Genomic DNA, 27978 nt, shown 5'->3' with positions numbered 1-27978 from the left:
TCAGGCAAGATCCCGAGCGGCACGTGGGCGCGGCCCTGGGCGCAGAGTTGCGGAGCTTGCGCAGAAGGCGTCGGAGGCGCATGCTCCGTGGAGGTTCCGACTCGGCGGCACGGCGTCCGCGCCAGCCTCGGTGGCCAGCGAAGGCCTGGCGGGGCCTCGGGCATGGCGGCCAGCCTGTGGATGGGCGACGTGAGTGAGGGCGGCCGCCCGGCTCTGCGGAGCAGGAATCTTAGTGTCACGAGGGAGAAAGGGACTGAGGAGGAGGGTCCTTGGATCCCAAAAGGGTGGAAGTGAATGGGCAGGGGAATTCTCTTAGGTGACTCCGAAGCGGGTCCCAGCATCTAGGTGAAGGGGCTGATTCGGAGGGGGAGGGGCCCTGGGGTCCCGCCTGGGTTCACGCCAGTGAAAGAGGGAGGGTCTTTGGGCGGATAGAATGAGAGGAATCCCAAGGATTGAAGAGCGCCCGTGGTTGTAGGACTGGAGGAATGGGGTTCCTAAATCCAAAGGGGAGACTTCCTCAAGGGAGTAAATTTGAAGTGAAGGAAGGCAGGCGACTGGGAACGCAGGCTTCAGATCACTCCGCAGACGGAAGCCTCATTCACCTCACCCCACTCCCGCCCGCAGCGTGCAGCCAACCCCAGGCTGAGGGGGAGGGGCTCCGGATGCGGGAATGAGGAGCCTGGATGCTGACCTGAGCCGCGCTGCTCTTGTGTTTACGCAGCTGGAACCCTACATGGATGAGAACTTCATCTCCAGAGCCTTTGCCACCATGGGGGAGACCGTGATGAGCGTCAAAATTATCCGAAATCGCCTCACTGGGTATGTTCTCTCCTTCCGTCTCAGCAGGTCGTGCTGCAAGTGTCATTCAGGAGAAGGTAAACATCGCAGAGAGTAGGGGCTTCTCACCCCTAATAATGTTATTGTAATGATATAAGCATTTGAGGGCTTGTTAAGAGGACGTATAGCATATTGCTGACTCGAGCCAGAATGGTTTTGAAAGCTCTGTCTGCTGTGTGACCTTGATCAAGTTATTTAACCTCTCCCTCTTCTTCACCTTGCCTATAAAAATGGAGATAATAAAAGCACCTACTTCATAGAGTTCTGGTGAAGATTAAGTGCCATTAATTCACATTCAACGTTTAGAACAATGTCTGGCATATGGTATATGCTTGGTAAATATAAACAGATTATGATCTGCTAGGTAATAAGCACTTTAAAATCACAAAAACCTCTGAGCTAAGTACTGTTATTAGAGAAGCTTAACAACTGTCTTAAAGTTACACAGCTTTTAAATGAGAAGCCAGGACTGTAATTCAGCTCTGTTCTCAAAGCTCATGAATGTCCTTAACTCTTACGTGAATAAGATGCTACCTATGTGCTGCCGTTCTAGATTCCCTGGATACATGGCTGAACCAAGCCAGACATAGTCCCTCCTCTCGTGGAGTTTACTACATGCTAATGGGGGAATGAGGTAATAAGTATACAAAACGAAATGCAGAGAATACTTTCAGATAGAAGTGCTCTACTGCCTCCAGTTTCTTCTTTCTCTCTTAGGAGCTTAGGTTTCCTTAGGGTTCTAGTCAGAAATAACAGGATTCCTTTATCAGTTTGACAGTGTTTATTGAGCATCTACTCTGTGCCAAGTACTAAAGCAGCTTGCTAAAGTGTCAAATAGTTGAAAAATACAGGTGAGAGATACGAAGTGTGGCCAGGTCTTTGGCTGTTGGTGAACAGGTACTTTGTGTATTCAGAACCCCAGTACCCAGGGACGGATTTTCTGACTGGTAGAGCATGGTGGCCTAAATGTTTTTCTTCTTGTTCCTGTAGACGGAAAACCCCGATAATCAGCTACTGGCTTGAAAATACATTCTGTAATACTTTCTTCTTTTTAAAACAGTGATATAGGTTCTCACATTTTAATCTTTATTAAGAATTGGAATTATCCTTTCATACCATTGATTACTAAACTCTAGCTGATTTTTTTATGGTGGCATTTACAGACAATACATGTGCATTCTGTCTCATATGACAAAGACTTTGAAGTGGCGTATAAGAATACTGTAATAAACGTAAATTAAAAACCGGGGCTCCTTGGCGGTGGCGGCGGCCAGAGAGCGAGAGTACGAAGTGCTGTAACCCGAGTCATGGCAGGACAGGCATTTAGAAAGTTTCTTCCCCTCTTTGACCGAGTATTCGTTGAAAGAAGTGCAGCCGAAATTGTAACCAAAGGAGGCATTATGCTTCCAGAAAAATCACAAGGAAAAGTATTGCAAACAATGGTAGTAGTTTTTGGATCAGGCTCTAAAGGAAAGGGTGGAGAGATTCAACCAGTTAGTGTGAAAGTTGGAGATAAAGTTCTTCTCCCATAATATGGAGGCACCAAAGTAGTTCTAGATGACAAGGATTATTTCTTATCTAGAGATGGTGACATTGTTGGAAAATACGTCGACTAAAATAAGTCACTATTGAAATGGCATCACGTGAAGCTGCCCGTTTCCCCAATGGCATCACGTGAAGCTGCCACTGAAGTTCTGAAATCTTTCATCATGTAAATAATTTCCGTGTTTCTTTAATAATAAAGTAATGATATCCAAAAAAACCCAGGAACTGAGAAAATACGGGATAAAGATAAGACCCAAGAAAAAATAATATGCAGCAGAGCATAGTGCTTAAGAATATAGTGATTGGAGACTTCGCTGGTGGCGCAGTGGATAAGAATCCGCCTGCCAATGCAGTTGGATCCCTGGTCTGGGAAGATCCCACATGCCGCGGAGCAACTAAGCCTGTGCGCCACAAATACTGAGCCTGCATGCCTAGAGCCCGTGTTCCGCGACAAGACAAGCCCCCGCTCGATGCAACTAGAGAAAGCCGGTGTGCAACAACAAAGACCCAACACAGCCAAAAATAAATAAAATTAAAGCTTAAAAAAAAAAGTATATAGTGATTTGTTGCACAACAATGTGAATGTACTTAATACCACAGAACTGTATACTTAAAAATGGTTAAAATTGGGCTTCCCTGGTGGCGCAGTGGTTGAGAATCCGCCTGCCGATGCAGGAGACACGGGTTCGTGCCCGGGTCCGGGAAGATCCCACATGCCGCGGAGCGGCTGGGCCCGTGAGCCATGGCCTCTGAGCCTGTGCGTCGGGAGCCTGTGCTCCGCAACGGGAGAGGCCACAACAGTGAGAGGCCCGCGTACCACAAAAAAAAAAAAAAAAAAAAAAAAAAAAAAAAAAAAATGGTTAAAATGTACATTTTATGTTTTGTATACTCAACCACAATTTTTAAAATTCAACAAAGAAAAAAAAAGAATGCAGTCACATGTGGAGCAGCCACGTCTCTCATCACTGGTGGGACTATAAAATGGTATGACCTCTGGGAACAAGTGTCTGGCAGTGTTCCTTTTCCTTTTTTTTTTTTTTTTTTTTCCGGCCATGCCGCACAGCTTGCAGGATCTTAGTTCCCCAACCGGGGATTGAACCCGGGCCCTGGCAGTGAAAACATCGAGTCCTAACCACTGGACCACCAGGGAATTCCCTGGCAGTTTCTTAAATACACTTACCACCATATGGCACAACAAGTCTAGTCCAAGGTATTTTATATATATATATATATATATATATATATATATATATATATATTTAAAATATATATTATTTATTTGGTTGCGCTGGGTCTTAGTTGCTGTGTGTGAGATCTTCATCATGGCATGCGGGCTCTTTTTTTTTTTTTTTTTTTTTTTCTTTCATTTACCTGACCAGGGATTGAACCTGGGTCCCCTGCATTGGGAGTGGGGAATCTTAACCACTGGCCCACTGGGGAAGTCCCTAGTCCTAGGTATTTACCCAAGAGAAATGAAAACATGCATCTACCAGAAAAAGGACTTGAAAAAGGATGTGCGTAGCACATTGGACAGGGGCCCCAAACTGCAGTCCAGGTATCTATGAATAGGTAAATAGATAAATAAATACTGGTATATTCATACAATAAAATACCACTTAGCAATAAAAAGGGACAGACTACTAATATAGTGACAACATGAATGAATCTTAAAAACATTATGCTAAATTAAAGAAGCCTTACTGCATTTACATAAAGTTCTAAAATACACAAAATTAATCTGGTGGAAAGAACTCAGCATCTTGAAGAAGAATTTGTGCATTTCATTGCATGTAAATTTAACCTTAAAAGGAAAAAACTAAACAATCATTGAACTATAGTTAATAATAAGCATGTTAAAGTAATTGAGGGAAGTATACCAATATCTGCAACTTACTTCGAAATGTATCAGAAAATAAGGATGATAAATGGGTAGGGGCATGGATGGATGGACAGTTATGGGATAAAGTAAGTATAATAAAATGTTAGTTGTAGGTGGTGGGTATATATATATAGGGTGTTTGCTATGCAATTCTTTCAATTTTTATATTTGGAATTCTTCAAAATAAAATGTTCTGAAAAGAATGTAGTCAGACTATCCTGAATTCAAATCCAACCTTTGGCACATACCAGCTGTGTGGTTTAAGGCATATTGTATCATCCTAAATCTCAGTCTCCACATCTAAATAGGAGCAATGGTTTCATTCCCTCATAGAGTTATGTGAGGATTAGATGAGACGGTGCATGTGAAGTGGCTAGCACAGTGCTTGGACCATAGTGAGTGCTCAGTAATGCTCAACTCTTACTGGTGGTGGTCTTTACATCTGTGAGCCTTAAGATTCTAGCACACACAAGACAGAAGGCACAGAGTTGGCCCACCATTCTTCTAAGCGTCAACATTTATGGAGCTCATAGACTGTGTTCTGAGATCCTTGGGCTCGGGTACTGCCGTTGCCCATACCTTTTGGCTTGGTGTCCATAAGGTTATTTGAACTGAATATCATAGTTCCAGAAAAGTCTGGTTTATTTCACTGGTGATAGCTTTAAGGAGGCAGTTGAGGAAAATTAACTGTTTTCAGTATAAATCTCTTAGGAGGAAGGGATGTCAGAGGATCTAGCCACATCCTCTTACTTATGTCTCTTAGTGATGCTTTAAAAAATAGAACACCAGGAATCTCGCAGACATCCAATTAGATAAGGTCCATGGATTTACTTTGTCCAAATAGATTTTAAGTTTCTAAATAGAAACCATGTTCTTCAACTCTGTATCAGCCTGGCTGGTGGTAGGTGATCCAAAAAAACTTTTAAATTATGAAAAATTTAAAACAAATGTAGAAAGAAGAGTACAATGAACTCTCATCTCATATAGCCACGCCCTAATTTCTTTTTTTTTTTTTTGTAAATTTATTTATTTACTTTATTTTTGGCTGCCTTGGGTCTTCCTTGCTGTGCGCGGGCTTTCTCTAGTTGCGGCGAGTGGGGGCTACTCTTCGTTGTGGTGCGCGGGCTTCTCATTGTGGTGGCTTCTCTTGTTGCAGAGCATGGGCTCTAGGCGCACGGGGTTCAGTAGCTGTGGCATGTGGGCTCCATAGTTGTGGTTCATGGGCTCTAGAGCGCACACTCAGTAGTGTGGTGCACGGGCTTACTCGCTCCGTGGCATGTGGGATCTTCCCGGACCAGGGCTCGAACCCATGTCCCCTGCACTGGCAGGCAGATTCTTAACCACAGGGAAGTCCCTCAACACCTAATTTCAAAAATTGTTAATATGTTGCCATGTTTTTCTTATCTACCTGTCTATAAAGAATGATTTAGATAGGTAGATATTTTTTTTTTTTGCTGAACCATATGAAAGTAAATTACAGGCATTATGACATTTCACTGCTAAATATTTGAATATACATTGCCAATAATAACTGGACATTCTGTTACATACCAACAATGCTCATAGCACATTAACAAAATTAATGATTCCCTAATACCACATAATGGCCAGTCTACATTTAAATTTTTATGATTGTCCCCAGAATACCTGTTATAGCTTTTTTTTTGTTTTTTTAATGAATTAGGATCCAGTCAGAGATCAGATCCTGTATTGCATTTAGCTCTTTTGTCTCTTTTTAATGTAGAAAAGCCCACTTCTTTCTTTTCTCAGAACATTGACTTTTTAAAGACGTAAGATTGCCTTACACATAAGGTTCTACATCTTGGATTCTGGTCCTGCAATCTTGATTTGTTTCCTTGTGGTGGTGGTTTACTTGTTCTGTTCCTAATATTTCCTATAAACTGGACATTAGATCTAAAGGTTTGATTGGATTGCATAGTAAACATTAATAGTATGGGCTCTGATTAGAAAAGGATTTTTTCCTCCCTTCAGGCCCAGACTCAGTCTCTCATCTGGGTATCACATCTTTAACAATTCCTTTTTTCTGTTTTCTTTCCAGGATCCCAGCTGGCTACTGCTTTGTAGAATTCGCAGATTTGGCCACAGCTGAAAAGTGTTTGCATAAAATCAATGGGAAACCCCTTCCAGGAGCCACACCTGTAAGGACACTGAGATAATGATGATGTTGCCATTTTTATTGTTATTGATAACTCATTTATTGAATCCCAACTTTATATTTTATTTAATCCTGTAACAACCCTAAACAGTAGGCATTGTTATCTTTGACAGACCAGGAAACTGAATCACAGGGAAATGGAATAACTTGCCCAAGGCAACACAGGTAGTAAGTGGCAGAGCCAGGATGCAAATTGAAGATTGGTTGCCTCTAAAATCCATTCCCTTTCCACTCTGCACCACTGCCTCCATAACGGAAGACTTGAAACTCTAGACCTCTTGCTTGAGAAAGTAGAACAGGCTGGCAGCAGTGAGGACATGTTTCAAGAGAGTTACATTCTGCTCTTCCCACAGTTACTTAGCTTACAGCTGCACCACGCTGGCACACCTGGGCTCATAGAACCATGGAGCTGGCAGTGCCCTTAGCGGTCATCCGTGCAACCCCCTCCTTTTATACAGGAGAAAAAGCTGAGGCTTAGAGAGGGGGAGATATTTTGGCCAAGGTAATTTATTTCAGTTTTTTTCAAATATTGTTTGACTCTTGAAACACCTTTCTCTGTCTTAGTTTGTTTGTTTTTAAATTTCCAGGCAAAACGTTTTAAACTGAACTATGCCACTTATGGGAAACAGCCAGATAACAGGTAAGTACAGAGTAGCCACAAGGTAGCTTCAAGTTCCAGGAAATGTCTAGATAGAGACAAGATGTGTCACTGTGCTGGTCACTCCCAAAGAGGAGGATGGGGAGCTGAGTTTGGCCCCGGTTTGCCTCCCTCCTGAGGTCGACCCCCTCCCATCCCTATTTGTGGATGCTTCCAGTTTGCTTCCTGTCAAGGCCCATGTCTTCTCTATATTTGGTCCCTCCCCTAGTCCCATGACTGCCCACAGTATTGACCTTTTATTCAGTAAGAATCGACATGTTGTAGCAACATAAATTGATTGAGCATTCCAAATTGCTGTCTGAAAGCTTTAAAACAATGTATTAATAGCTTTAGATACAGTTGTACCCTTTGAACCAGTAATTCTGCTTTTCACAGTTTATTCATCGGTGTGTGTAAAAGTTAACCTTGAAAGTGTTCATTGATACCATATGATATCACAGTGGAATCTAAAAAAAGGATACAAATGAACTTATTTACAAAACAGAAGTAGAGCCATAGACTTAGAAAACTAACTTATGGTTCCTAGGGGATAAGGGGAGGGAGAGATAAATTGGGAAATTGGGATTGACATATACACACTACTACTTATAAATAGATAACTAATAAAAACCTACTGTATAGCATAGGGAACTCTACTCAGTACTCTGTAATGGCCTATATAGGGAAAGAATCTAAAAAAAGAGTGGATACATGTATATGTATAACTGATTCACTTCGCTGTACACCAGAAACTAGCACAACACTGTAAATCAACTATTACTCCATTAAAAATTTTAAAAGAAAGTATTCATTGAAATGTTACATATAATGGGCAAAATTGGGGGAAAACCCAAGCAATCTAATAATAGGGAAGGGGTTTAAATTACAATATGTTCATTATTTGGAATGCTGTGTATCTATTAATGTATCATGTTATAGCAGAATACTCATGTTAAGATGTTGGTGAGATGCTAAAAGTGAAAAAAATGCTAGAAACAAAACGAGTTGTATCCAATTTTTGTAAATTCAAAAGAAGAAACCAAAGAAAAAAGACAAAAGTACATGTCAAAGTGTTCTTAGTGATTACCTTTGAGTGGTTGGTAATTTTAGTTTTCTTTTTCCTTTTGTGTATTCTGACTTCAACTTGAAATAAAATAATAATGAGTTTGCTTTTTTTTTCTTAAAGAATTGTTCTAGAACAGGGGTTGGCAAACTGTGGTCTAATTTTGTTATCACCTGCAAGCTAAAGATGGTTTTTACTTTGTTTTTTGGCTGTGCTGTGCAGCTTGTGGGATCCTAGTTCCCCAACCAGGGATGGAACCTGGGCCCTCGGCAGTGAGAGTGTGGAGTCCTAACCACTGGACTGCCAGGGAACTCCCTTTACATATTTACTTATGTATGTATGCACGCATGCATGCCACGCCATGCCACGTGGCATGTGGGATCTTAGTTCCCTGACCAGGGATGGAACCCATGCCCCTCTGTGGTGGAAGCATGGAGTCTTAAGCACTGGACCACCAGGGAAGTGCCCCCTTTACATTTTTAAAGGATTGTAAAAACAGACAAAGAAAGAGCAATAGAGACCAGAGGTGTCCCCAAGAGCCTAAAATATTTACTATATGGCCTTCATAGAAAAAGTTTGCTGACCCCTGTCCTAAAAGTTGAGGGATTTCATGTTAGCACATTTTTTTTTTTTTTTTTTAAATCATCGCGGTGCGCGGGCCTCTCACTGTAGCAGCCTCTTGTTGTGGAGCACAGCACCAGATACGCAGGTTCAGTAGTTGTGGCTCACGGGCCCAGTTGCTCCGTGGCATGTGGGATCCTCCCGGACCAGGGCTTGAACCCATGTCCCCTGCATTGGCAGGTGGATTCTCAACCACTGCACCACCAGGGAAGCCCCGTTAGCACATCTTTAGGATAGAAGGTTCAGTTCTCATTTTCCCTCTGCCTTTTACCATTTGAGTAGAAAATATGCAGTGAATACGGAATCTCTAGTTTTATCTTTTGAGCACCTCTGATGTGTGCCCCCGTCTGCACTCATGTAATGCTTGAAGCCAGACAGGTGTTATACAGTGGGTGAGCGACTTGGGGCGGGGGACTCCTTCCGTAACTCTTCTGCCAGGACTGCCAAGTGAAACAGATTAGGACCTGGTCAAGGACCCATCAGATGTGTTGTTTCCTAAGGCGGCCCAGAAAAGATTTACCTAGAATGGGCCAAAAGAGCTCATCACAACAAAAGTTTTGGTCTTTGTCTCTGAATTTTGTTCTCTCTTCTCAGCCCCGAGTACTCCCTCTTTGTGGGGGACCTGACCCCAGATGTGGATGATGGCATGCTGTATGAATTCTTCGTCAAAGTCTACCCCTCCTGTCGGGGAGGCAAGGTGGTTTTGGACCAGACAGGAGTGTCTAAGTAAGGCCTTCGTTTATTGATGCCTACCCTGTTGGTTGCAGCTTTTATCTCATAGATGGAGGTGTGGTAACGAGGCCGTGTTGCATTGTGGTTAAGAGCACAGGCTGTGGAGCTAAACTGCCTGGTGTGAATCCCAGCCTCAGTACTACCCAGGGATTATGCAGCAGACAAGTTACTGAACCTCTCACCCCGTTTCCTCATCTGTGAAATGGGACTGATAATAGTTTCTGCATCTCTCATGGAGTGGTTTAAGGATTGAATGATGTAGTATAAATGAATCAATTGGAAATGCTTTATAGGTGTTCCTTCTTTCATTTATTATTGTTACTTTAAAAGTGGAAAGACCTCAGGAAAGGTTTATATGTATATATATTCTTTTTCATATTCTTTTCCATTATGGTTTGTTACAGGATATTTATATAGTTTCCTGTGCTGTACAGTAGGACCTTGTTTATCTATTTTATATATAGTAGTTTGTATCTGCTAATCTCAAACTCCCAATTTATCCCTCCCCCACCCCCTTTCATCTTTGGTAACCATAAGTTTGTTTTCTATGTTTGTGAGTCTGTTTCTGTTTTGTAAATAAGCTCATCTGGGGGCTTCCCTGGTGGCTCAGTGGTTGAGAGTCCGCCTGCCGATGCAGGGGACACGGGTTTGTGCCCTGGTCCGGGAAGATACCACATGCTGCGGAGCGGCTGGGTCCATGAGCCATGACGCTGAGCCTGCGCGTCCGGAGCCTGTGCTCCGCAACGGGAGAGGCCACAGCAGTGAGAGGCCCGTGTACTGCAAGAAGAAGAAAAAAGAAAAAAAAAAAAAAAAAAACTCATCTGTATCATATTTTAGATTCCACATATAAGTGAGATCATACGATATTTGTCAGGAAAAGTTCTTTCTTGGTCTGGGTACTAGTTATGAGCTTGGGCTTTGAATTTGAATCCTGCTTCTACTATGACTTTGAGCAAGCTATTAAACCTCTCTGGACTTTCGTTCTGTCTTCAGTAGGATGTGGATACTCCCTTCATCAAGTTGTTGGACAGTTTAATGAGATAATCCTGGGAAAATGCTCAGCACAATGCCTGGGAAATAATAAATGGTCATTAAATGTTAGTTATTCATTTACCCACCAAGTGGAATATGAGTTCAGGAGAGCGGGAACCTCGTCTGCTTGTGACTGCTGAGTCCCAGTGCCTCGTGTAATACCTAGCATACTTGGTAAATATTTGCTGAATGACCTTCTGTGACTGTTACTACTGCAGCTGCTACCATAATGATAATAATAATACTTTCAAGTAGATTGGGAGGTAGGCTACTATTTTGGAAGAAGCTCTGTCAGGACAGTATGGAAGAGATTGATGAACTGAAAGTGTGAATTCTCCAGATCTTGGGATCCTCCAGTGCTTGAATCTCTCTTGGCTCTGTGGCACCCCTTTGCTCATGGGGCTCTTAGCCCTGCCCATGTGGTTTGATGGACTCTCTCCCTTCTCAGCCCCTTTTCCATTCTTAGGCTTTACCTCCATCACATTTGTGATCTAAATAGCGTGTGTTTTACTTCTGCAGGGGCTATGGTTTTGTGAAATTCACAGATGAGCTGGAACAGAAGCGAGCCCTGACAGAGTGCCAGGGAGCAGTTGGACTGGGGTCTAAACCAGTGCGTCTGAGTGTGGCAATCCCTAAAGCGTGAGTCCTGCGCTGGTGTGGGGGCCAGGGAGGGCTTCTGGACTGACCCCCACCCACACACGCCTCGTCTGTTGTTGATGATAAGGGCGTCCACGTGCTGAATGGGAGGCTGCCAGGAGATTCAGTTCAGGCCACAAATAATGAGTGCCTGATATTTGCCAGGCTGGGTGCTAGAGATGAGCTAGCATAACCCTGCCCCTCCAGAAGCTCATAGCTGGGGAGAGAGCTATGACTGGGGGAGGCAGATGCATTCAGACGTCGCTAGTAGCGATGCTGGAAGAGCAGTTTGGGTCTGCAAACTTAATGTCCCTGCTCTATGCCCAGTAGTGCTGCTGTTAAAAATTTATCCATACAGTTAATAAGAATTGAACAGAAAGAAGAAAGTTACACTTTTTAGCTAGTTTTAGCCTTTTTAATATTAATGAAACCTACAGACCTCTTATGAGTGTCCCTTGCTATGGGAGTGGCTAAGAATTCATGATATAGGGAATTCCCACAAGCTGCATGGTGCGGCCAAAAAAATTAATGATACAAACACAAGAGAATATGTACATCACTATTGTACCTGTCACTCTGTGCAGAAAACCCTTCTTTCCTTACACCTCCAAGCAGGTTTTTTACTCAGATGTAAGACAGTTTTTCTCTGCGTAGAATCTTCCATCCTTTGGCTCAAGCAATGGTTCTCAACTAGGGGTCATTGGAACACCTGAAGACAAATTTGGTTATCACAACTGTGGGAGAGGTGCTGCTGGCATCTAATGAGTACAGGCCAGGGATGCTACTAAACATCCTACAGTGCACAGGACAGCCCCTGTGACAAAGAACAATCTGCCCCCGCCATCCAATGTCAGTTTTGCCAAGGCTGAGAAACTCCGTGTTAAAAGTAGAAAAGTGTCTGCACTCTTAGGGCAGAACTTCCAAATGGCCATGTTTTTTAAAGCAGCAAAAGATTTGGAGGCTCTTTGCAGTTTAACAATGTTTAATACATGGAAGATCAGCTTGAGTGATTCCCCTCCTCCAAATATTATTTGTTTTGAGCCATATTTTTAAAAATATTTATTTATTTATTTATTGACTGCATCATGTCTTAGTTGCGGTGCGCGGGATCTCTAGTTGTGGCATGCAGGCTCAGTAGTTGTGGCATGTGAGCTCTGTATTTGTGGCACACAGGCTCCGTAGTTGCAGTGCGTGGGCTTAGTTGCCCTATAGCATGTGGGATCCTAGTGCCCCAACGAGGGATCAAACTGGCCTCCCCTGCATTGCAAGACCAGTTCTTAACCAGTGGACCACCAGGGAAGTCCCTGAGCTCTATTGTATATATAAAAACGTTAAAGAAAATATTTAAAAGAAAGGAATGTTCTCATTACTCTAAAATGACTGCTTATAATTTCTGGGTTCCTTTCCAGGCTTCTCCATAAACTTCTGTGATGTATAAATATAAATATAGATGTAGATATAAATACACACACACTACATATATTTGGGTCAATTTACATATGGTAGATTCATTTCTTTATTCATTTTTTAAAAAATATTTTATTTATTTATTCATTCATTCATTTGGCTTCATCAAATCTTAGTTGCGGCCCATGGGCTCTTCATTGCAGCACACAGGCCTCACTCTAGTTGTGGCCCACGGGCTCTCCATTGCAGCACACAGGCTTCACTCTAGTTGTGGCCCACAGGCTCTTCATTGCAGCACACAGGCCTCACTCTAGTTGTGGCCCACGGGCTCTCCATTGCAGCACACAGGCTTCACTCTAGTTGTGGCCCACGGGCTCCCGAGCATGCGGGCTCAGTAGTTGCAGCACACAGGCTCTAGAGCGCAAGGTGCTTAGTTGCCTGGTGGCATATGGGATCTTAGTTCCCCGACCAGGGATCAAACCCACGTCCCCTGCATTGGATGGTGGATTCTTAACCACTGGACCACCAGGGAAGTCCCTCTTTATTCATTTTTAAATTACAATAACAATGCTCACTCTTTTTCTTCCCCAGTTTACTCATTATACACACTTTGCCATTGAGTTGCACAGTCGTCGTCATTGTAATATTTTTAATAGCTGCAAGATATTGTTTTGATTGTATATTCTGCCTAACAGTTCCTCTGATGTTTACTATTTTGGTTGTTTCTGCTGTGTCACCATTTATTCAGTCAACCATAATGAGTCCCTACAACTGCAGCCCTGCCCTAGACTTTGAACTTGTAGCTATAAACAAGAGAAACAAAGTCCCTTCTGCAGGGAGGTTATGTTCTGTTACATCTGTTTCTTCACTGAACATTGTCAGTATTTGATGCCTGCCTGTGGGGAGGGGCCCTCAAGCACTGGGAATTGAAGGTGATAAGAGTTCCCTTCGAGAGTTAGCCTGTAAGAGCTGAGTGTGGAGAAACAGAAGAGAAGTGTGCAGACCCAGGCCAGAGAGACTGTACCTCCAGTGACCTGAACATGTCAGGAGGGAGGTGGACTCCTTGGGCACATGGCCAGGGTGGGGGGGTGGCATGGAGGCGAATGTTAGCAGTTTCCAGCCTGGCAGTGGGCAGGGAGAGAGAATATGTGCTGTCGAACTTCATCGAGCCACCTCATCAGGAGGTGATACTAATGCAATCAGATGTGGTCTGTCTGACTGCTCTGGCTGAGTCCTGCTCAGCAAGCAGACATTAAACTCACAAGGAACTTGGGAAGAGCTCATCACACGTGGTTTTTTAAGTTTTTGAAAGCAGTGGATCCTTTGCAGGTTTGACATTCTATCTTTGGTTAGCAGTGTCTGGGATAGCCGTGGAATCAGAGAAGAAAGCTTTCTGCTGACCCTGGGCCTCAGCTCTGATTGGTGAATGCAGGAAGTGGGGGACGGGCATGGGGTCTTGAGTCTGTCAGGGCAGGAGCTGTATGTAGTGGTGTGGTGGTAGGAGTGTGAGCCTTGGAGTTAAATTTGGCTTCATTCCTCTGTGTAGTCTTGGGTAAATCACTTAACTTTTCAGAGGCTCAGTGTTCTCATCTGTAAAATGGGAATGATAAATAATAGCTCTATCAGAGCTTTGCAGGACTTAAAATAGGAGACTATTTTAAGGGACTCAAAGGGCACAGGGACTTCCCTGGTGGTCCAGTGGTAAAGAATCCCCCTTACAATGCAGGGGACACAGGTTCGATCCCTGGTCAGGGAAATAAGATCCCACATGCCACGGGGCAACTAAGCCCACATACCACAGCTACTGAGCTCACATGCAGCAACTAGAGCCCGCGTGCACCAAACTACAGAGTCCACATGCTGTGGAACCCGCGCACCACAACTGCAGAGCCCACTTGCCCTGGAACCTGTGTGCCACAACTAGAGAAGAGAAAACCCACACACCACAACTAGAGAGGAGCCCACGCACCACAACAAAGAGCGCACGTGCCGCAATGGAAGATCCTGCATGCCTCAACGAAGATCCCACGTGCCACAACTAAGACCCAACGCAGCCAATAATAAATTAATAAATAAATCTTTAAAAAAATAATAATGGGCAGAAATCTCACGTACCTACTCCATAAATGGTAGCTTTGACGACAGTTCCAGGCTACTAAAACGCTTCTCATGTTTTTGCAGGGAAAAGGTGATAAGATATTTTGTAATTTAAAATGCTTCTTGGATCATTATAAATCCAGATCCTCCAGGCCATGTTCACCTGAGCCTTTGTGGCTGGCAGAAAAACAGCCCTCCAAGATCTTGAGAAGGGGAAAAGTCAGTACTAACAAGGTTTGACAAGAGAGACAAACCTAACCATTGAAAACTCCCATCTTTTTTTTTTTGTTTTTGGCCGTGCCGCATAGCCCATGGGATCCCAGTTCCCCGACCAGGGATCGAACCCAGGCCCTTGGCAGTGAAAGTGTGCAGTCCCAACCACTCGACCACCAGGGAATTCCCAAAAGTTCCTATCTTTAAAGCTGAGCTCTGGGACCAGACTGCCTGGGTTTGAATCTATTATTCGCTGTGTGACTTTGGACAAATGATGTAACCTCTCTGTACCTCAGTTTTCTCATCTGTAAAATAGGAATAATGGTATATTTACTGCATAGCACCATTATGGGGATTAAATGAGTTAATCTGCATAAAACACTCAGAACAGTCCCTGGTCACATAGTGTTATGGAAATGTTTGCTTATTTGTTTATTTCTTTCTTCATTTAAGGAGCCGTGTGAAGCCAGTGGAATATAGTCAAATGTACAGTTACAGCTACAACCAGTATTACCAGCAGTACCAGAACTACTATGCCCAGTGGGGCTATGACCAGAACACAGGCAGCTACAGCTACAGTTATCCCCAGTATGGCTATACCCAGAGCACCATGCAGGTAACCATGATTTGGCCGGTCTGGCCCTCTTGGGTTACATCATCCTGTAGAGACCTGGGTGATTCTCCAGGCTGGTATGAGTAAGGACGGGAGCTTGGGCTTCAGAAAAAAACAGAAGGAAAGATGAAGCAGCTTAGTTCCTCTTATTAAAAATAAACCATCCTAGTCATGGGCCGGGATTTCACCGTGCTTCTCACCCACCTCTCTGGTCTCTTGGCAGACATATGAAGAAGTCGGAGATGATGCATTGGAAGGTAAGGAAGGAGTCCCTTCACTCAGTGCGTAAGATGTGAGTGTCACCCGAGGGGGTAGTGCGGATCTCACAGCACCCTGGGGAGCCCTGACAGGGTATAGGTCTGTAGCAAAGATACCATTGCCTTATGTTTGTTTCACAGTTTGTAAAATCCATTTTTTTCATATCATGTTTTAATTTTTTCCCATATATCTTTAAATTACATGTTTTTCTCACTTTCAAGTAATAGTTATTGAAAGTTTGAAAAATACAGTAAAGTATTATGAAGAAACAAAATCACCTGCAATTTTGCTACATAGTAATAGCCATTATTTTTTTAATTAAAAGTTTATTATGGGGCTTCCCTGGTGGCGTAGCGATTGGGAGTCCGTCTGCTGATGCAAGGGGACATGGGTTCATGCCCCGGTCCTGGAGGAGGATCCCACATGCCGCGGAGCAGCTGGGCCCGTGGGCCATGGCCGCTGAACCTGCGCGTCTGGAGCCTCTGCCTCGAGACGGGAGAGGCCACAACAGTGAGAGGCCCGCGTACCGCAAAAAAAAAAAAAAAAAAAAAAAGTTTATTATGATTTTTACTGAATTTAACAGAAGAAAAAGAAAGGAAAACCAGAGGAATTGCTAACCTTCAGACAAATGTTTTTTTCAAATGAGATATTCGTACTTTTTTTAAAAAAAAAATTATTTATTTTTGGCTGTGTTGGGTCTTCGTTTCTGTGTGAGGGCTTTCTTTAGTTGTGGCAAGCGGGGGCCACTTTTCATCCCGGTACACGGGCCTCTCACTATCACGGTCTCTCGTTGCAGAGCACAGGCTCCAGACACACAGGCTCAGTAATTGTGGCTCACGGGCCCAGTTGCTCCGTGGCATGTGGGATCTTCCCAGACCAGGGCGCGAACCCGCGTCCCCTGCATTGGCAGGCGGATTCTCAACCACTGCGCCACCAGGGAAGCCCGATAATTGCACTTCTTAAAGGAGTCTTGAAGGTTTGAAAAAGTATAAAAAACAAGATTTTTTTTCAACATGTTTCTGAATAGATGTTAGGTTTAAGGTTTAAAGAAGTAAAATAACAGTTGTCATAAAATTAGACATTGATTTCTAAGTAAGTAAAACTTTATATAAGACAGATTTTAAACTTAAAGTCTTTTTCTAAGTCTGTTTTAAGAATTATTCTTTAAGAGAAGGTCAGGGGCTTCCCTGGTGGCGCAATGGTTAAGAATCCGCCTGCCAATGCAGGGGACACGGGTTCGAGCCGTAGTCCAGGAAGATCCTACATGCCACAGAGTAGGTAAGCCCGTGCGCCACAACCACTGAACCTGCACTCTAGAGCCCGCGAACCACAACTACTGAGCCTGCGCTCTAGAGCCTGTGAGCCACAACTGCTGAAGCCTGCGTGCCACAACTACAGAAGCCTGTGTGCCTAGAGCCCGTGCTCTGCAGCAAGAGAAGCCACTGCAGTGAGAAGCCCGCGCACTGCAAAGAATAGCCCCCGCTTGCCACAACTAGAGAAGGCCCATGCACAGCAACAAAGACCCAACACAGCCAAAAATAATAAATAAATGAAACAAATAAATATATTTTTTTAAAAAAAGAAAGAGAAGGTCATAGGGAAAGTGTGATCTGTAAGCAAAATATCCTTTAAAGGAAACATCTGCAGGCAAAAAACAAACTTGTCTACTTCGTAGCATTTTTTTTTCAAATTTAATTTTTATTTTCAAATTGGGAGGTAAGCTTATTTAAATATTAATGGGAAAATTGCTAAGAGGAACAAGAGTGCAATTATGTATTTAGACGGATTCATACAAATGATTAAACTGTTGACTATCAGAAGAAACATCTTCTATTGGATAAAGCTAATCTGTTAGTGGGAGAGGCAGCTATTATCATATTGATATCTATTGGGAGAAATGCCATATAATTCATTAAAATGTTTTTTAAAACTATGCCTATAGGAATATTGTATACACTTCATAGCATTTTAAAGCACTTTCACTTGTGTGCTGTCATCTAATTCTGGCAGCAGTGACCCTGGGGTGGGCTGGGCAGGACATTGAGCTCCAGTTGACGGATGGGGAGCTGGCGATCCTCGCTGTCTTCTCAGGGTCACACAGTGAGTTAGAAGCAAGGTTGAACCTGGGCTCCCTGTTGAACCTGGGGTCCCTGTCTTTCTATCCTCAGTCTCACCGTTTCCTGCAGGAAGCGTTGCATTGCCTCCTTTTTAAAGAAATCATCCTGATTGTAATAATATTTGTGTATAACTCCTTAGAATTTTTCTATTTCTTTCTCATCCATTAATAGTATAATAATAGCCAACATATTTTGTGCCAGGCACTGCTGCCTGTCAACACTTCAATGAGTAGGTACTGTTATAAACCCCATTCTACAGAAAAGAAAACTGAAGCTTAGATAGTTAATAATAGCTAACAGGTTGTACTATATGCAGGGCATTGTTCTAAGCACTTTACATGTATTAACTCATTTTACCTTCACTACGGCTTTGAGGTGAGTACCACAATTATCTTGATTTTACAGAAGAGAAAACAGGTAGAGAAGTTAAATTACTTGTTCAAGGTCAGCATAGTTGCAACATAGTAGCAAGAGGTGGACTGTCTTGGAACCCCTGCAGTCTTGCCCCAGACTTCATGCTCTTTACCACAGAGTTATAATTTCTCCCTTTTTTTTTTTCTTGGCCACCTTGCATGGCTTGCGGGATCTTACTTCCCCCACCAGGTGTTGAACCCGCACCTTTGGCAGTGAAAGCGTGGAGTCCTAACCACTGGACCGCTAGGGAATTCCGTAACACCTCCCATTTCAACCTAATAGCCACACAGTGATGGGGCACCGCAGGGATTGTCATCCTTCTTCATCTGTCCCTTGGCTCAACAGGCCATCGTCCAGGCCCAGTCTTCAGAGTGAGGAAGGGTGCTTTATTGTACGTATGTCCATAGAGTTCAACACACCCAAATGCCTGCCCTTGGGGATTCTCTGGTGGTCCAGTGGTTAGGACTCGGGGCTTTCACTGCCATGGCCTGGGTTCTGTCCCTGGTTGAGGAACTAAGATCCCACAAGCCATGTGGCACAGCCAAAAAACCCCAAACAAACAAACGAAACACAACAAGAAAACAAATGCCTGCCCTTGCTGGAGCCCTTTGCCAGTCTGTTCCCATATGCTGATACCTCCACTGAGTGGAGTGACTAGAGTTTCCATATGGAGCTGCTGTATGTGCTCAAAGCTTCAACTCATAATTTAGATTAAAATTACGAGAGAAAGAAATATCCCTCTGGTGGCAGGAACGGGCACAGTACTTAACGTGAAAAGATTCACCACTGACTGGTTGATTCAGCACTCACTGGTTGATTCTTAAGAGTAGCTGAGAAAACTGGAAACAATTTACAAAAGAAGGGACTTCCCTGGTGGCACAGTGGTTAAGAATCTGCCTGCCAACGCAGGGGACAAAGGTTTGAGCCCTGGTCCGGGAAGATCCCACGTGCCGTGGAGCAACTAAACCCGTGAGCCACAACTACTGAGCCTGTGTGCCTAGAGCACATGCTCTGCAACAAGAGAAGCCACTGCAATGAAAAGCCTGCGCACCGCAACGATGAGCAGTCGCATTTGCCTCAACTAGAGAAAGTCTGCTCGCAGCAACGAAGACCCAATGCAGCCAAAAATAAATAAATATATAAAAAAGGGGAAAAAGTACACAGAAGAAGCAAAAATGGCCTATAAACCACAAGAATAAAGAATTTAAATATACATTATTTGTGTCAGTCAAGGCTCTCCAGAGAAACAGAGCCAATAGGATATACATATTTATAATCTGTAAGGTGGGCCAGCAAGCTGGAAACTCAGGCAGAATTTCTGTATTACTGCCTAGAAGTAGAATTCCTTCTTTGGGAAACGTTGAGTTTAAGGCCTTAAGGCCTTTAATTGATTGGCTAAGGCCCACCCATGTTATTGGGAGTAATCTTTACTTCAAGTCAGTTGATTTGTTGATGTTAATCACATCTACAAAATATCTTCATCTAGACTGGTGTTTCACCAAACTGGGCACCAGTAACCTAACCAAGTTGACACATAAAATGTAACCATCTAATGCTAATTCTGTGAAGAATTCTTACAATGTTCATGTCCATTGATTCAATTTTACCTGAAAGATTTTATCCCAAAATGATATCAGTACAGATAAATATCTAATAATAGGGGATTTGTTAAACAAATACAGTAAGGTTTTTGTTTGTTTTAATTAATTTATTTATTTTTGGCTGCATTGGGTCTTAGTTGCTGTGCGCAGTCTTTCTCTAGTTGCAGCGAGTGGGGGTTACTCTTCGTTGTGGTGCGCGGGCTTCTCATTGCAGTGGCTTCTGGTTGCGGAGCACGGGCTCTAGGTGCGCGGGCTTCAGTAGTTGTGGCTCGCGGACTTAGTTGCTCCGCGGCATGTGGGATCTTCCTGGACCAGGGCTCGAACCCGTGTCCCCTGCATTGGCAGGCGGATTCTTAAGCACTGCACCAACAGGGAAGGTCCGGTAAGGTTTTTCTTAAGATTTTTTGTTTGTTTATTAAATCATGTCTTTCTCTAAGAATATTGATATAGGAAAATGTTCTCAATGAAAAAAGTCCTGAAATAGGATATACAGGAAGATCCCAGTTAGGGTTTTTTGTTTTTTATTTTAGGGGATATAATTCACATAACATAAAATTCACCCTTTTAAAGTGTACAATTCAGTAGTTTTTAGAATAGTCACAAAGTCTTGCAGCCATTACCACTAATTCCAGAAGAAACCCTGTGAAACCTCTAGCAGTCACTCCAGTATCCTGTCCATGGCAACCACTCATCTACTTTGGATTTACCAATCCTGGACATTTTAAGTAAATGGAATCATGTATGATGTGTGGTCCTTTGTGAATGGCTTCTTTCACTTAGTGTTTTCAAGATTCATCTATGTTGTAGCATGTCATTCATTTCTTTTTATGGTTGAATAATATTCCATTGTATGGATATCCATTTTGTTGATGGACATTTGGATTGTTTCCACTTTGGGTATTATGAATAATGCTGCTATGAACATGCGTGTATAAGTTTTTGGGTGGATAGAGAAGCCTTCAGTACTCTTGGGTATATACCTAGGAGTGCATTGCTGGATCATGTAGTAAACTCTTTTTGACCATTTGAGAAATGGCCAAACTTTTCCAAAAGGGCTTGGAGCATTTCCATTCCCAGTAGCATATGAGGATTCCAGTTTCTCCACATCCTCACCAACAGTCATTATTTTTCATTTTAGCTATCTTAGTGGCTTTGAACTGGTATCTCATTGTGGTTAGATTTGCACTTCTCTGATGGCTAATGATGTTGAGCATAATTTCGTATGTTTATCAGCCGTGTGTATATCTTTTTTTGAGAAATGTCTATTCAAGTCTTTTGCCCATTTTTAAATTGGGTTGTCTTTTTGTTGAGTTGTAAAAATTCTATTTTATTCTAGTAGCTTTTATCTTTGAAGATTGTTTAGGCTATTTTGGGTGCCTTGCATCATACAAATTTTACGATCAGCTTGTCAATTTCTGCAAAAAAAAAAAGGCAGCTGCGATTCTGATAGGGATTGCATTGAATCTATAGATCACTTTGGGGAGTGTTGCCATCTTAACAATACAGATCTTCCTTGACTTAAGTTAACATTAAGTCAAAAATGCATTTAATACACCTAACCTACCGAACGTCATAGTTTAGCCTAGCTTAAACAGGCTCAGAACACTTAACATTAACCTACAGTTGGGCAAAATCATCTAACACAAACCCTATTTTATAAAATGTTGATTTTCTCAATTTATTGAATACTGTAATCCTAGTGAAAAACAACAGTTTCAGTGTATTAACTTGTTTACCCTCGTGATCATGTGACTGCTGCTGCACAGCGTCACGAGAATATTGTACTACATATCGCTAGCCCGGAAAAAGATCAAAATTCAGTTTCTACTGAATGTGTGTCACTTTTTTACCATCATAAAGTTGAAAAATCGTGAGTTAAACCATCATTAAGTCGAGGACCATCTGCATTTGTCTTCTAGTCAAAGTATGTGGGATTTCTTTATTAAGGCCTTTAATTTCTCCAGTTAATTTTAAAATGCTTTCATGAATGGGTGTGTACATTTATTTATGGCCACACCCTAGGCATGCGGAACTTCCCCAACCAGGGATCGAACCCATGCCCCCTGCTTTGGAAGCACGTAGTCTTAACCACAAGGGAAGGCCTGGGTGTGTGCATTTTAGACCAACAATACTGAAAGGAAAATATAAAATGTTATCAGTAATAGTAACTGAGGATTCTTTTAAACTTTTTGAATTGTGAGATGTAAGTACATGGAAAAGTAGATAAAACATGTATAGTTTGATACGTAATGATAAAATGCCCATGAAACCTTCATTCAGGTCAAGTGGAAACATCGCCAACATTCCCAGTCACAACCCCCAACCCCGCTAAGGAAAACTGCTTACTGTATTGGGTTTTGTAGGGACAAAACTTCTTCTCTTTATAGTTTTATCACATAGATATGCATACCTAAACAGCAGGGTTTGGTTTTGCCTGTCTTTGAACTTCAGTGCCATTGTACTGTATGTACTGTCTTGGTTCTTTCGTTCAGTACTCAGCATTTTATTTGTGAGACTCCTCCAAGTTGGATGCAGCTGAGGTTCATTTTCAATGCTAGGTAATATTCCCTCCTAAGAATAGTTTACTTGTTAGGGGTTTTACAAAAAGAGAAAACTATTATGTATCTTGTCATGATTTCTGATGAACAAATACCACTACTGAAATCAAGAAAGACAAGTTTAAAAATACAGGACTTGGTGTTTCAGCTCCTGTATTTGACCATAGCTTTTTCATTAGACATTTATTGTTCTTGATTATTTTGTTGATCAGATTTTCCAAACCCAAATTGAAAAACAGGACCACACCAGAAAATCCGGGGCATGTGACAGCTAGAGATATGCGTAGTGTTTAATAAATGTGGAGTAACAGCCGCCATTGAGTTCTAATTACATGTGTTACATTCTGAGTACAGGTGACCCTTGATCAGCTCACAGGGGCGCCTACCAACCTCACAGTCAAAAATCCACATGTAACCTATAGTCAGCCCTCCCTATCCTCTGTTACTCCACATCTTCAGATTCAACCAGCTGTGGACCGTGTAGTACTGTAGCATTTACTGTTGAAAAAAATCCACATACAAGTGGACCCACGCAGTTCATTCATGCTGTTCAAGTGTGAAGTGTGCATCACCCTGCTTTCGTCCTCACAGAAAGCCTGCAAGGCAGTTCTGTCAGCCCACGTGAGGAAGGAGGGTACTGAGTCTCTTCTGGCTGCCGAGTGCTTCTCCCCTCTGCGCCCCCTGAACCCGTCCTTGCTTCTCTTCCAGACCCCATGCCACAGCTGGATGTGAGCGAGGCCAACAAGGAGTTCATGGAGCAGAGCGAGGAGCTGTACGACGCGCTGATGGACTGTCACTGGCAGCCCCTGGACACAGTGTCTTCAGAGATCCCTGCCATGTAGCCAGGACAAGGCACAAGCCTGAGTGGACTTTGTGAGGGAGCTAAGAGACTCCTTTTTTAAAAAAAAAGATAACTTCAAGAACTTTTACTTTTGAAATGTTTCATAAGATTTTAGTAATCAACTGTTTCCTGAAATTATGACTATTTCCCGGGATACTGCTGCCTTCATTTGAGCCACTTGAGTTTGAAAATGAAGGGACCAGTTGTTAGAAGAGGGTTGAATGAGGTTCCAGTTTACCTTTGAATAATCATTTATCCAGGTAGGGTTGTCTACACTCCTGGAGATAAGGATTAACCACCAAAGTTAAGTTACTAAACCAGCTTCTTAGGTAACAGGCACATTAATCCTTAAGGCTCTCTTGAGGTCAGAGTGCATGGACTGCCTGCTGGAATGGTGCCAAATGGTGGGCGATTATCTGCTTTCAGGTTTTCCCTTCCCCCAGCAAACTTGCTTCCAGTCGGGGTGGCTAGGTAGAGTTCATTATTCAGACTGGGAAGTGGCCCATTGAGAGAGGTGGCAGGGCCAGCTTAATCTAGACCAAAAGGCCTGGATTGTTTTAGGTAAAGCCTGTGCCATCTGTGCCAAGCCCACCTGTTAGTAGCTAGTAATCCATTTATATATATAGGAACCGGTAATTCAGAAAGATAACCTGGCCATGAGGTCAACCATCACCAAACCAGATCTCGATGCCAGCCTTACACATCTCTATTTATTTTCCAAATACATTAGGAGATCCCATTTAACTTACCCGAAGGACCCTCCTGAAAAGCCTTACCTATAGCTTTGTGCTAGGAAACTGGGGGCTGGAGTATACTGCCTTCAAAGATCATTAAGTACCAGTCCTGCGCTCAGCCTGAATTCTCACTCAGCAAGAGTAATATAATTGCAATACAACTGATTGTTTTCTTCCTTTCTGAGATCAACCTTTTCTTCAGAAATTGAGACTATAATTCATTCTGGGTCTTACGGAGTACTTAAATAGCGAATAACCAACAATTTGAGGGACATCAAGAAACCTACCCGAACAAACATCCAGGAATCTTTTATTGGTCACTTGTATGCCAGGTACCAGCACCAGAAAGAAAAAAAAGGTGTTTCCACCTAAAAGAGCCCCTTGTCTCTTCTTTTGCCTCTTCCTGCAGTGTTTCTCTCCTGAAAAAGAAGTGTACGCCAGTGTGTTAATAATGCCCCAATTAATCAATGCCACCCAGGTTTTCCTAAGGGCTGGTCTCAGTCCCATATCCGCATTTATCATCCATAGATGTCCACTCAGATTAGGTTTCATCCTGGACCAGTCACAACCTGAAAAAATACCTTGAGCTAGAATAGAACCACTCTCCCAGGAGAGGGGTGGGTAAGACTCCAAGGTTACCAAAACCAATGAGCATGAGCTCAAGCCATTATTGCATTCACAGTAAGTAGTCAGCCCTTGCTGTAAAGACAGGGCTGTCCCTTCTGCCACATTCTGCTCTGCAGGTGTGTTCTTGGCATTTAGCATAGGCAAATCTAGCAGACCGAGTCATACTGTAAACATTTTTTGTCCTCTGGTTATGAAGAGCCAACAAATATATATAGCACACAAGGCCAGATGTAAATGACATATTAAAAAGACTTTTACACACAGACCTGAGTAGCCTTATTATCTATTGGCTACACTGCTTAGGGTGATAACAGTGAAATACTAATGGAAGCTGCAAGGAAGTTGTGAGAAAGCGTCTGGCAGACATTCAACTCACCCAACTCTGTAGATCCACAATCAACAGAAGACAGCTTTACTGGTAACAGATCTTAGGAGGGGAAAAAAAAGAACACTCGATCAGGAGGCAAGAAAGCTATGGATAAATCCCTCCCAAATAAATATCAGTCAGCAATCACTATACCAACTGCCCAGTTTCACATACAGCCTCCCTTTAAGCCTAAGATTATCCCATTTTACAGGGGAGGAGGCAACAAGTTCCAAGAGAATTCAACCTTGTTTGAAACTAGCCCATATGCTATATAAGCAGACACCACGAGCACAGCTTCAGTACTACTATTCCTCCTCTTACGACCACCAAGACCAGGGTTCAGATCTGATGGGAAAGGGAACCGGAGGATTGTGGGGAGCATTGCCCTCTGAGGAAGGCGCCATTAAGACCCTCATAAGCCTCAGGGCCCGATTGTACTCTCCTTGGTATGCATCCTGGACTTTATGGTATGAACGTAAAAAGGCTCCAGGGACATGCTCAGATAATGCGAGTCCCTGGTTGTTCCCTAAAGCTAGGAAAAGCAACCCTGGAGGGGAAATTGGTGCCTTTGTGGAAGAAGACAATAAACCGGTGACTAAGCCAAGATGAAAGACTAGTTCTATAGAACAATGACTATGCAACCCTGCTTTAGGGGTATATATGGCTATGCTTTGTTATTAAATTTGCCATGCAACCATCAGTTGCTTGTGCCCTTCTGATCCCGTATCTTGGTGCTTTCCGTTCCCTACCCCCTCTAGTCGAGGACCCTCCTCGGCTGGCGGCACAGGATCAGACTGCCTTCAACATCCAACTTTACCTTATTCTAAAGCATGGCTCCAGCAACAAGCTGGTATTTTCAGATACTTTGTATCAGGCACTGCCAGTAAAACCTTGGGGCAACCTGCAGAAAAAAAGTGTGGAAGCTCTAAACCAAAAAGTTGATCCATACATGGAAGTTGACTTTTTTGATGGAAACACATGGACTCAGGTGGAAGGCTTCCAGCCCAGGTCCTGAGGTACTATAGGAAAGGCGAGTGGCAGCTGCAGGTATTACGTTGACCTGCGCTGTCAAAGTCTCTCCAAGTTGCTCTTGCATGCAGTTGGAGATCCCATGGCCACAACAAGCCATAGCCCTTGGAAACATGCTGTACCGACCCACTAGGTAGCTCCCAAATTACGTCTCTACAGAAAACCTACCAGGTCCTGAGGCTGCTGTGTTCCATCACTGTCATGACCCCAGTCTTCACTCACCAGAAAGGTCAACTTCAGTCATCCTGGAATCTTCAATCTGGCAGAGCTAAAAGGAGAACACAATTGTCCTGAATGATCTTAATTGTTCCCTTCATTTGGTCTTCAGAACTACTGTTTTTGACTAGCCTTTGGTCCTAAGTACTGATGCCATAAGCTTTTCAGGGCAGTGACCCAAAGCACGACCAAGATCTGCACCACCTGCAACGGGATTTTCCCAGTACAGATATCTAACCCACCCCTATCTACCCCTCCATGCTGGTTCTTGGCCTCTGCAAGCTACTTCTCAAAAGCCTTATTCTGGTACCTCTGTATGCATGACCCCATCAGTGGAACATTTCTGCTGGCCTCTGGAAATGTGTCAAGTCTAACAAAGGTCTCTGGCTATACCTGAGAAATGGCAGGTACAATGGGAACTGTCTTTTCCTGAAATGTTGCAGATCAGTTACAGCAAACAGAACAGCGACCGTCAAGGAAAACTGTCACTCTGGGCTCCTTTTTGACCACAGCAGCTATGTGGAAGCAGCTGCAGCTTCGATAAGGGCCACAGGGTAATCCAGGTCACAGGGCAGGCCCAACACTGTGCAGCCCTCAGACTCACCTAAATCCTGTGCATCAGGACGTATCACCAATTCATCTATTGGGACACTCCGGAGACTAAAAAAAAAAGACAACATCCTAAAGGTCCCAATCCCAATCACCACTTTGTTTTACTATGTGCCAGTGTTTTTGTCTCGTCTTCACTGGACCATTTTATCATCCCCATTTTTTATAAGATTTAGACTAAGTTACTTGCCGAAAGTTGTCTATCAATGGAAAAAGTGACAAACCTGGGATTCAAAATAGTATCTGAATGACTAAAGCCCGTCCTCCAAAAAAACCTTGTCCTTATATCCACCATGGTGACTTAATATGCGCTGTGCAGCCAGATAATTTAGATGAAGGCACGGAAGTCACTTGCCCAAGATCACCGAGCAGCTAGCTGTCACAGGCATATTCAAGGTCTAGCTGACCCCATCCCGTGGTCTCCCTACTAATTAAGCCACTTCAGTCCCAGAACTGCCGTGCACCCAGCGGCCTGCCCGCGTTACTCACCCGTCACACCGGAGCACAAGGCCCTGCGGGCCGAGGCCGGAGCAGGGCGCGGCCTTCACAGGATCCGGCTCCTTTCACTGCGCATGCGGCCAACGTGGCCGGACCTCGATCCGACCAGGTCGGCAGGCCAGGGTCCTCCTTGCTGCGCTCAACATCCCGCAGCCTCGGGAATCAGCTCCGGCGAGTGTGGCGCCGGTGCTGCCGAGACTAAGGCCGGGTACGGCGGAGGATGGGCGTGGACCATAGCAGAGAACGCAAACAGCCAAGAGAACAAGGACGCGGTAACCGGGAAAAAGGATAGATGCATACAGAGAAGGGGTTTATATAGGCCCCAGGTTTATATAGGCCCCACCCCTCGCGCCGCGCCTGGCAGTTGGAGCTGCACGCCGCGCAGACTGCTGGGAGTTGTAGTTCATTCGCCGCCAGGGCGGACCGCGTGTCTGGCTCCCAGCCGCAAGCGCGTGCGGGACGAGACCCTTTTCACTCAGATGGAGAAACCTTGTGGTTTCTTCCGGACCGGAAAAGGTTCCTCCGCCTTCCTTCAGCTTTCAGTGAATGTCCAATACCAGGGACTGGGCTCACAGATACCGCTGTGCCATCTGGAGTTCAGTCCGGGGAAGACTTTTAACA

At 43.6% G+C, this 27978-nt stretch overlaps 1 protein-coding gene, 1 long non-coding RNA gene, 4 other non-coding genes and 1 pseudogene across 7 annotated transcripts; 2 read left to right on the top strand and 5 right to left on the bottom strand.

The window, feature by feature from the left end:
* Positions 1-15: 15 nt before the first annotated feature.
* Positions 16-24387, top strand: TRNAU1AP (tRNA selenocysteine 1 associated protein 1). 2 transcript variants are annotated; one of them, XM_059036656.2, is made up of 9 exons: positions 48-189; positions 722-819; positions 6321-6420; positions 7025-7077; positions 9353-9484; positions 11042-11161; positions 15329-15491; positions 15712-15745; positions 23145-24387. In XM_059036656.2, exons 1-9 carry the CDS (start codon positions 163-165, stop codon positions 23276-23278), a joined length of 861 nt encoding a protein of 286 aa, XP_058892639.1. In that variant the 5' UTR covers positions 48-162; the 3' UTR covers positions 23279-24387. The 2 variants fall into 2 exon arrangements, with proteins under 2 accessions (XP_058892649.1, XP_058892639.1); XM_059036666.2 differs by lacking the exon at positions 11042-11161 and having other exon boundaries at positions 16-189.
* Positions 2097-2453, top strand: LOC131740745 (10 kDa heat shock protein, mitochondrial pseudogene; annotated as a pseudogene).
* On the bottom strand, positions 22605-27696 carry LOC131740751 (uncharacterized). Its single transcript, XR_009331003.2, has 7 exons — positions 27349-27696; positions 26855-26910; positions 26203-26302; positions 25823-25906; positions 25015-25065; positions 24299-24430; positions 22605-23329 (listed from the first exon to the last, which is right to left on the bottom strand). It is a non-coding gene; the product is annotated as an uncharacterized lncRNA (long non-coding RNA).
* Positions 24501-24574, bottom strand: LOC131747241 (small nucleolar RNA SNORD99). The gene has a single exon (XR_009332854.1). It is a non-coding gene; the product is annotated as a small nucleolar RNA SNORD99 (small nucleolar RNA).
* Positions 25249-25375, bottom strand: LOC131747084 (small nucleolar RNA SNORA61). The gene has a single exon (XR_009332755.1). It is a non-coding gene; the product is annotated as a small nucleolar RNA SNORA61 (small nucleolar RNA).
* On the bottom strand, positions 26023-26153 carry LOC131747056 (small nucleolar RNA SNORA44). The gene has a single exon (XR_009332751.1). It is a non-coding gene; the product is annotated as a small nucleolar RNA SNORA44 (small nucleolar RNA).
* On the bottom strand, positions 26668-26802 carry LOC131746981 (small nucleolar RNA SNORA16B/SNORA16A family). The gene has a single exon (XR_009332726.1). It is a non-coding gene; the product is annotated as a small nucleolar RNA SNORA16B/SNORA16A family (small nucleolar RNA).
* Positions 27697-27978: the final 282 nt, after the last annotated feature.

This window comes from Kogia breviceps, chromosome 1 (assembly GCF_026419965.1).
Source record: "Kogia breviceps isolate mKogBre1 chromosome 1, mKogBre1 haplotype 1, whole genome shotgun sequence".
In the NCBI taxonomy this organism is placed as follows: domain Eukaryota; kingdom Metazoa; phylum Chordata; class Mammalia; order Artiodactyla; family Physeteridae; genus Kogia; species Kogia breviceps.
The sequence above is the reverse complement of the archived record's forward strand: the minus strand, read 5'-3'. Positions and strand labels throughout refer to the sequence as shown.

Coding starts and splice junctions, on each gene's coding strand:
- TRNAU1AP (XM_059036656.2), top strand. CDS start 163: ATGGCGGCCAGCCTGTGGATGGGCGAC. Junction 6,421..7,024: donor CCCTTCCAGGAGCCACACCT/GTAAGGACACTG, acceptor TTAAATTTCCAG/GCAAAACGTTTTAAACTGAA. Junction 15,746..23,144: donor CGGAGATGATGCATTGGAAG/GTAAGGAAGGAG, acceptor CTTCTCTTCCAG/ACCCCATGCCACAGCTGGAT.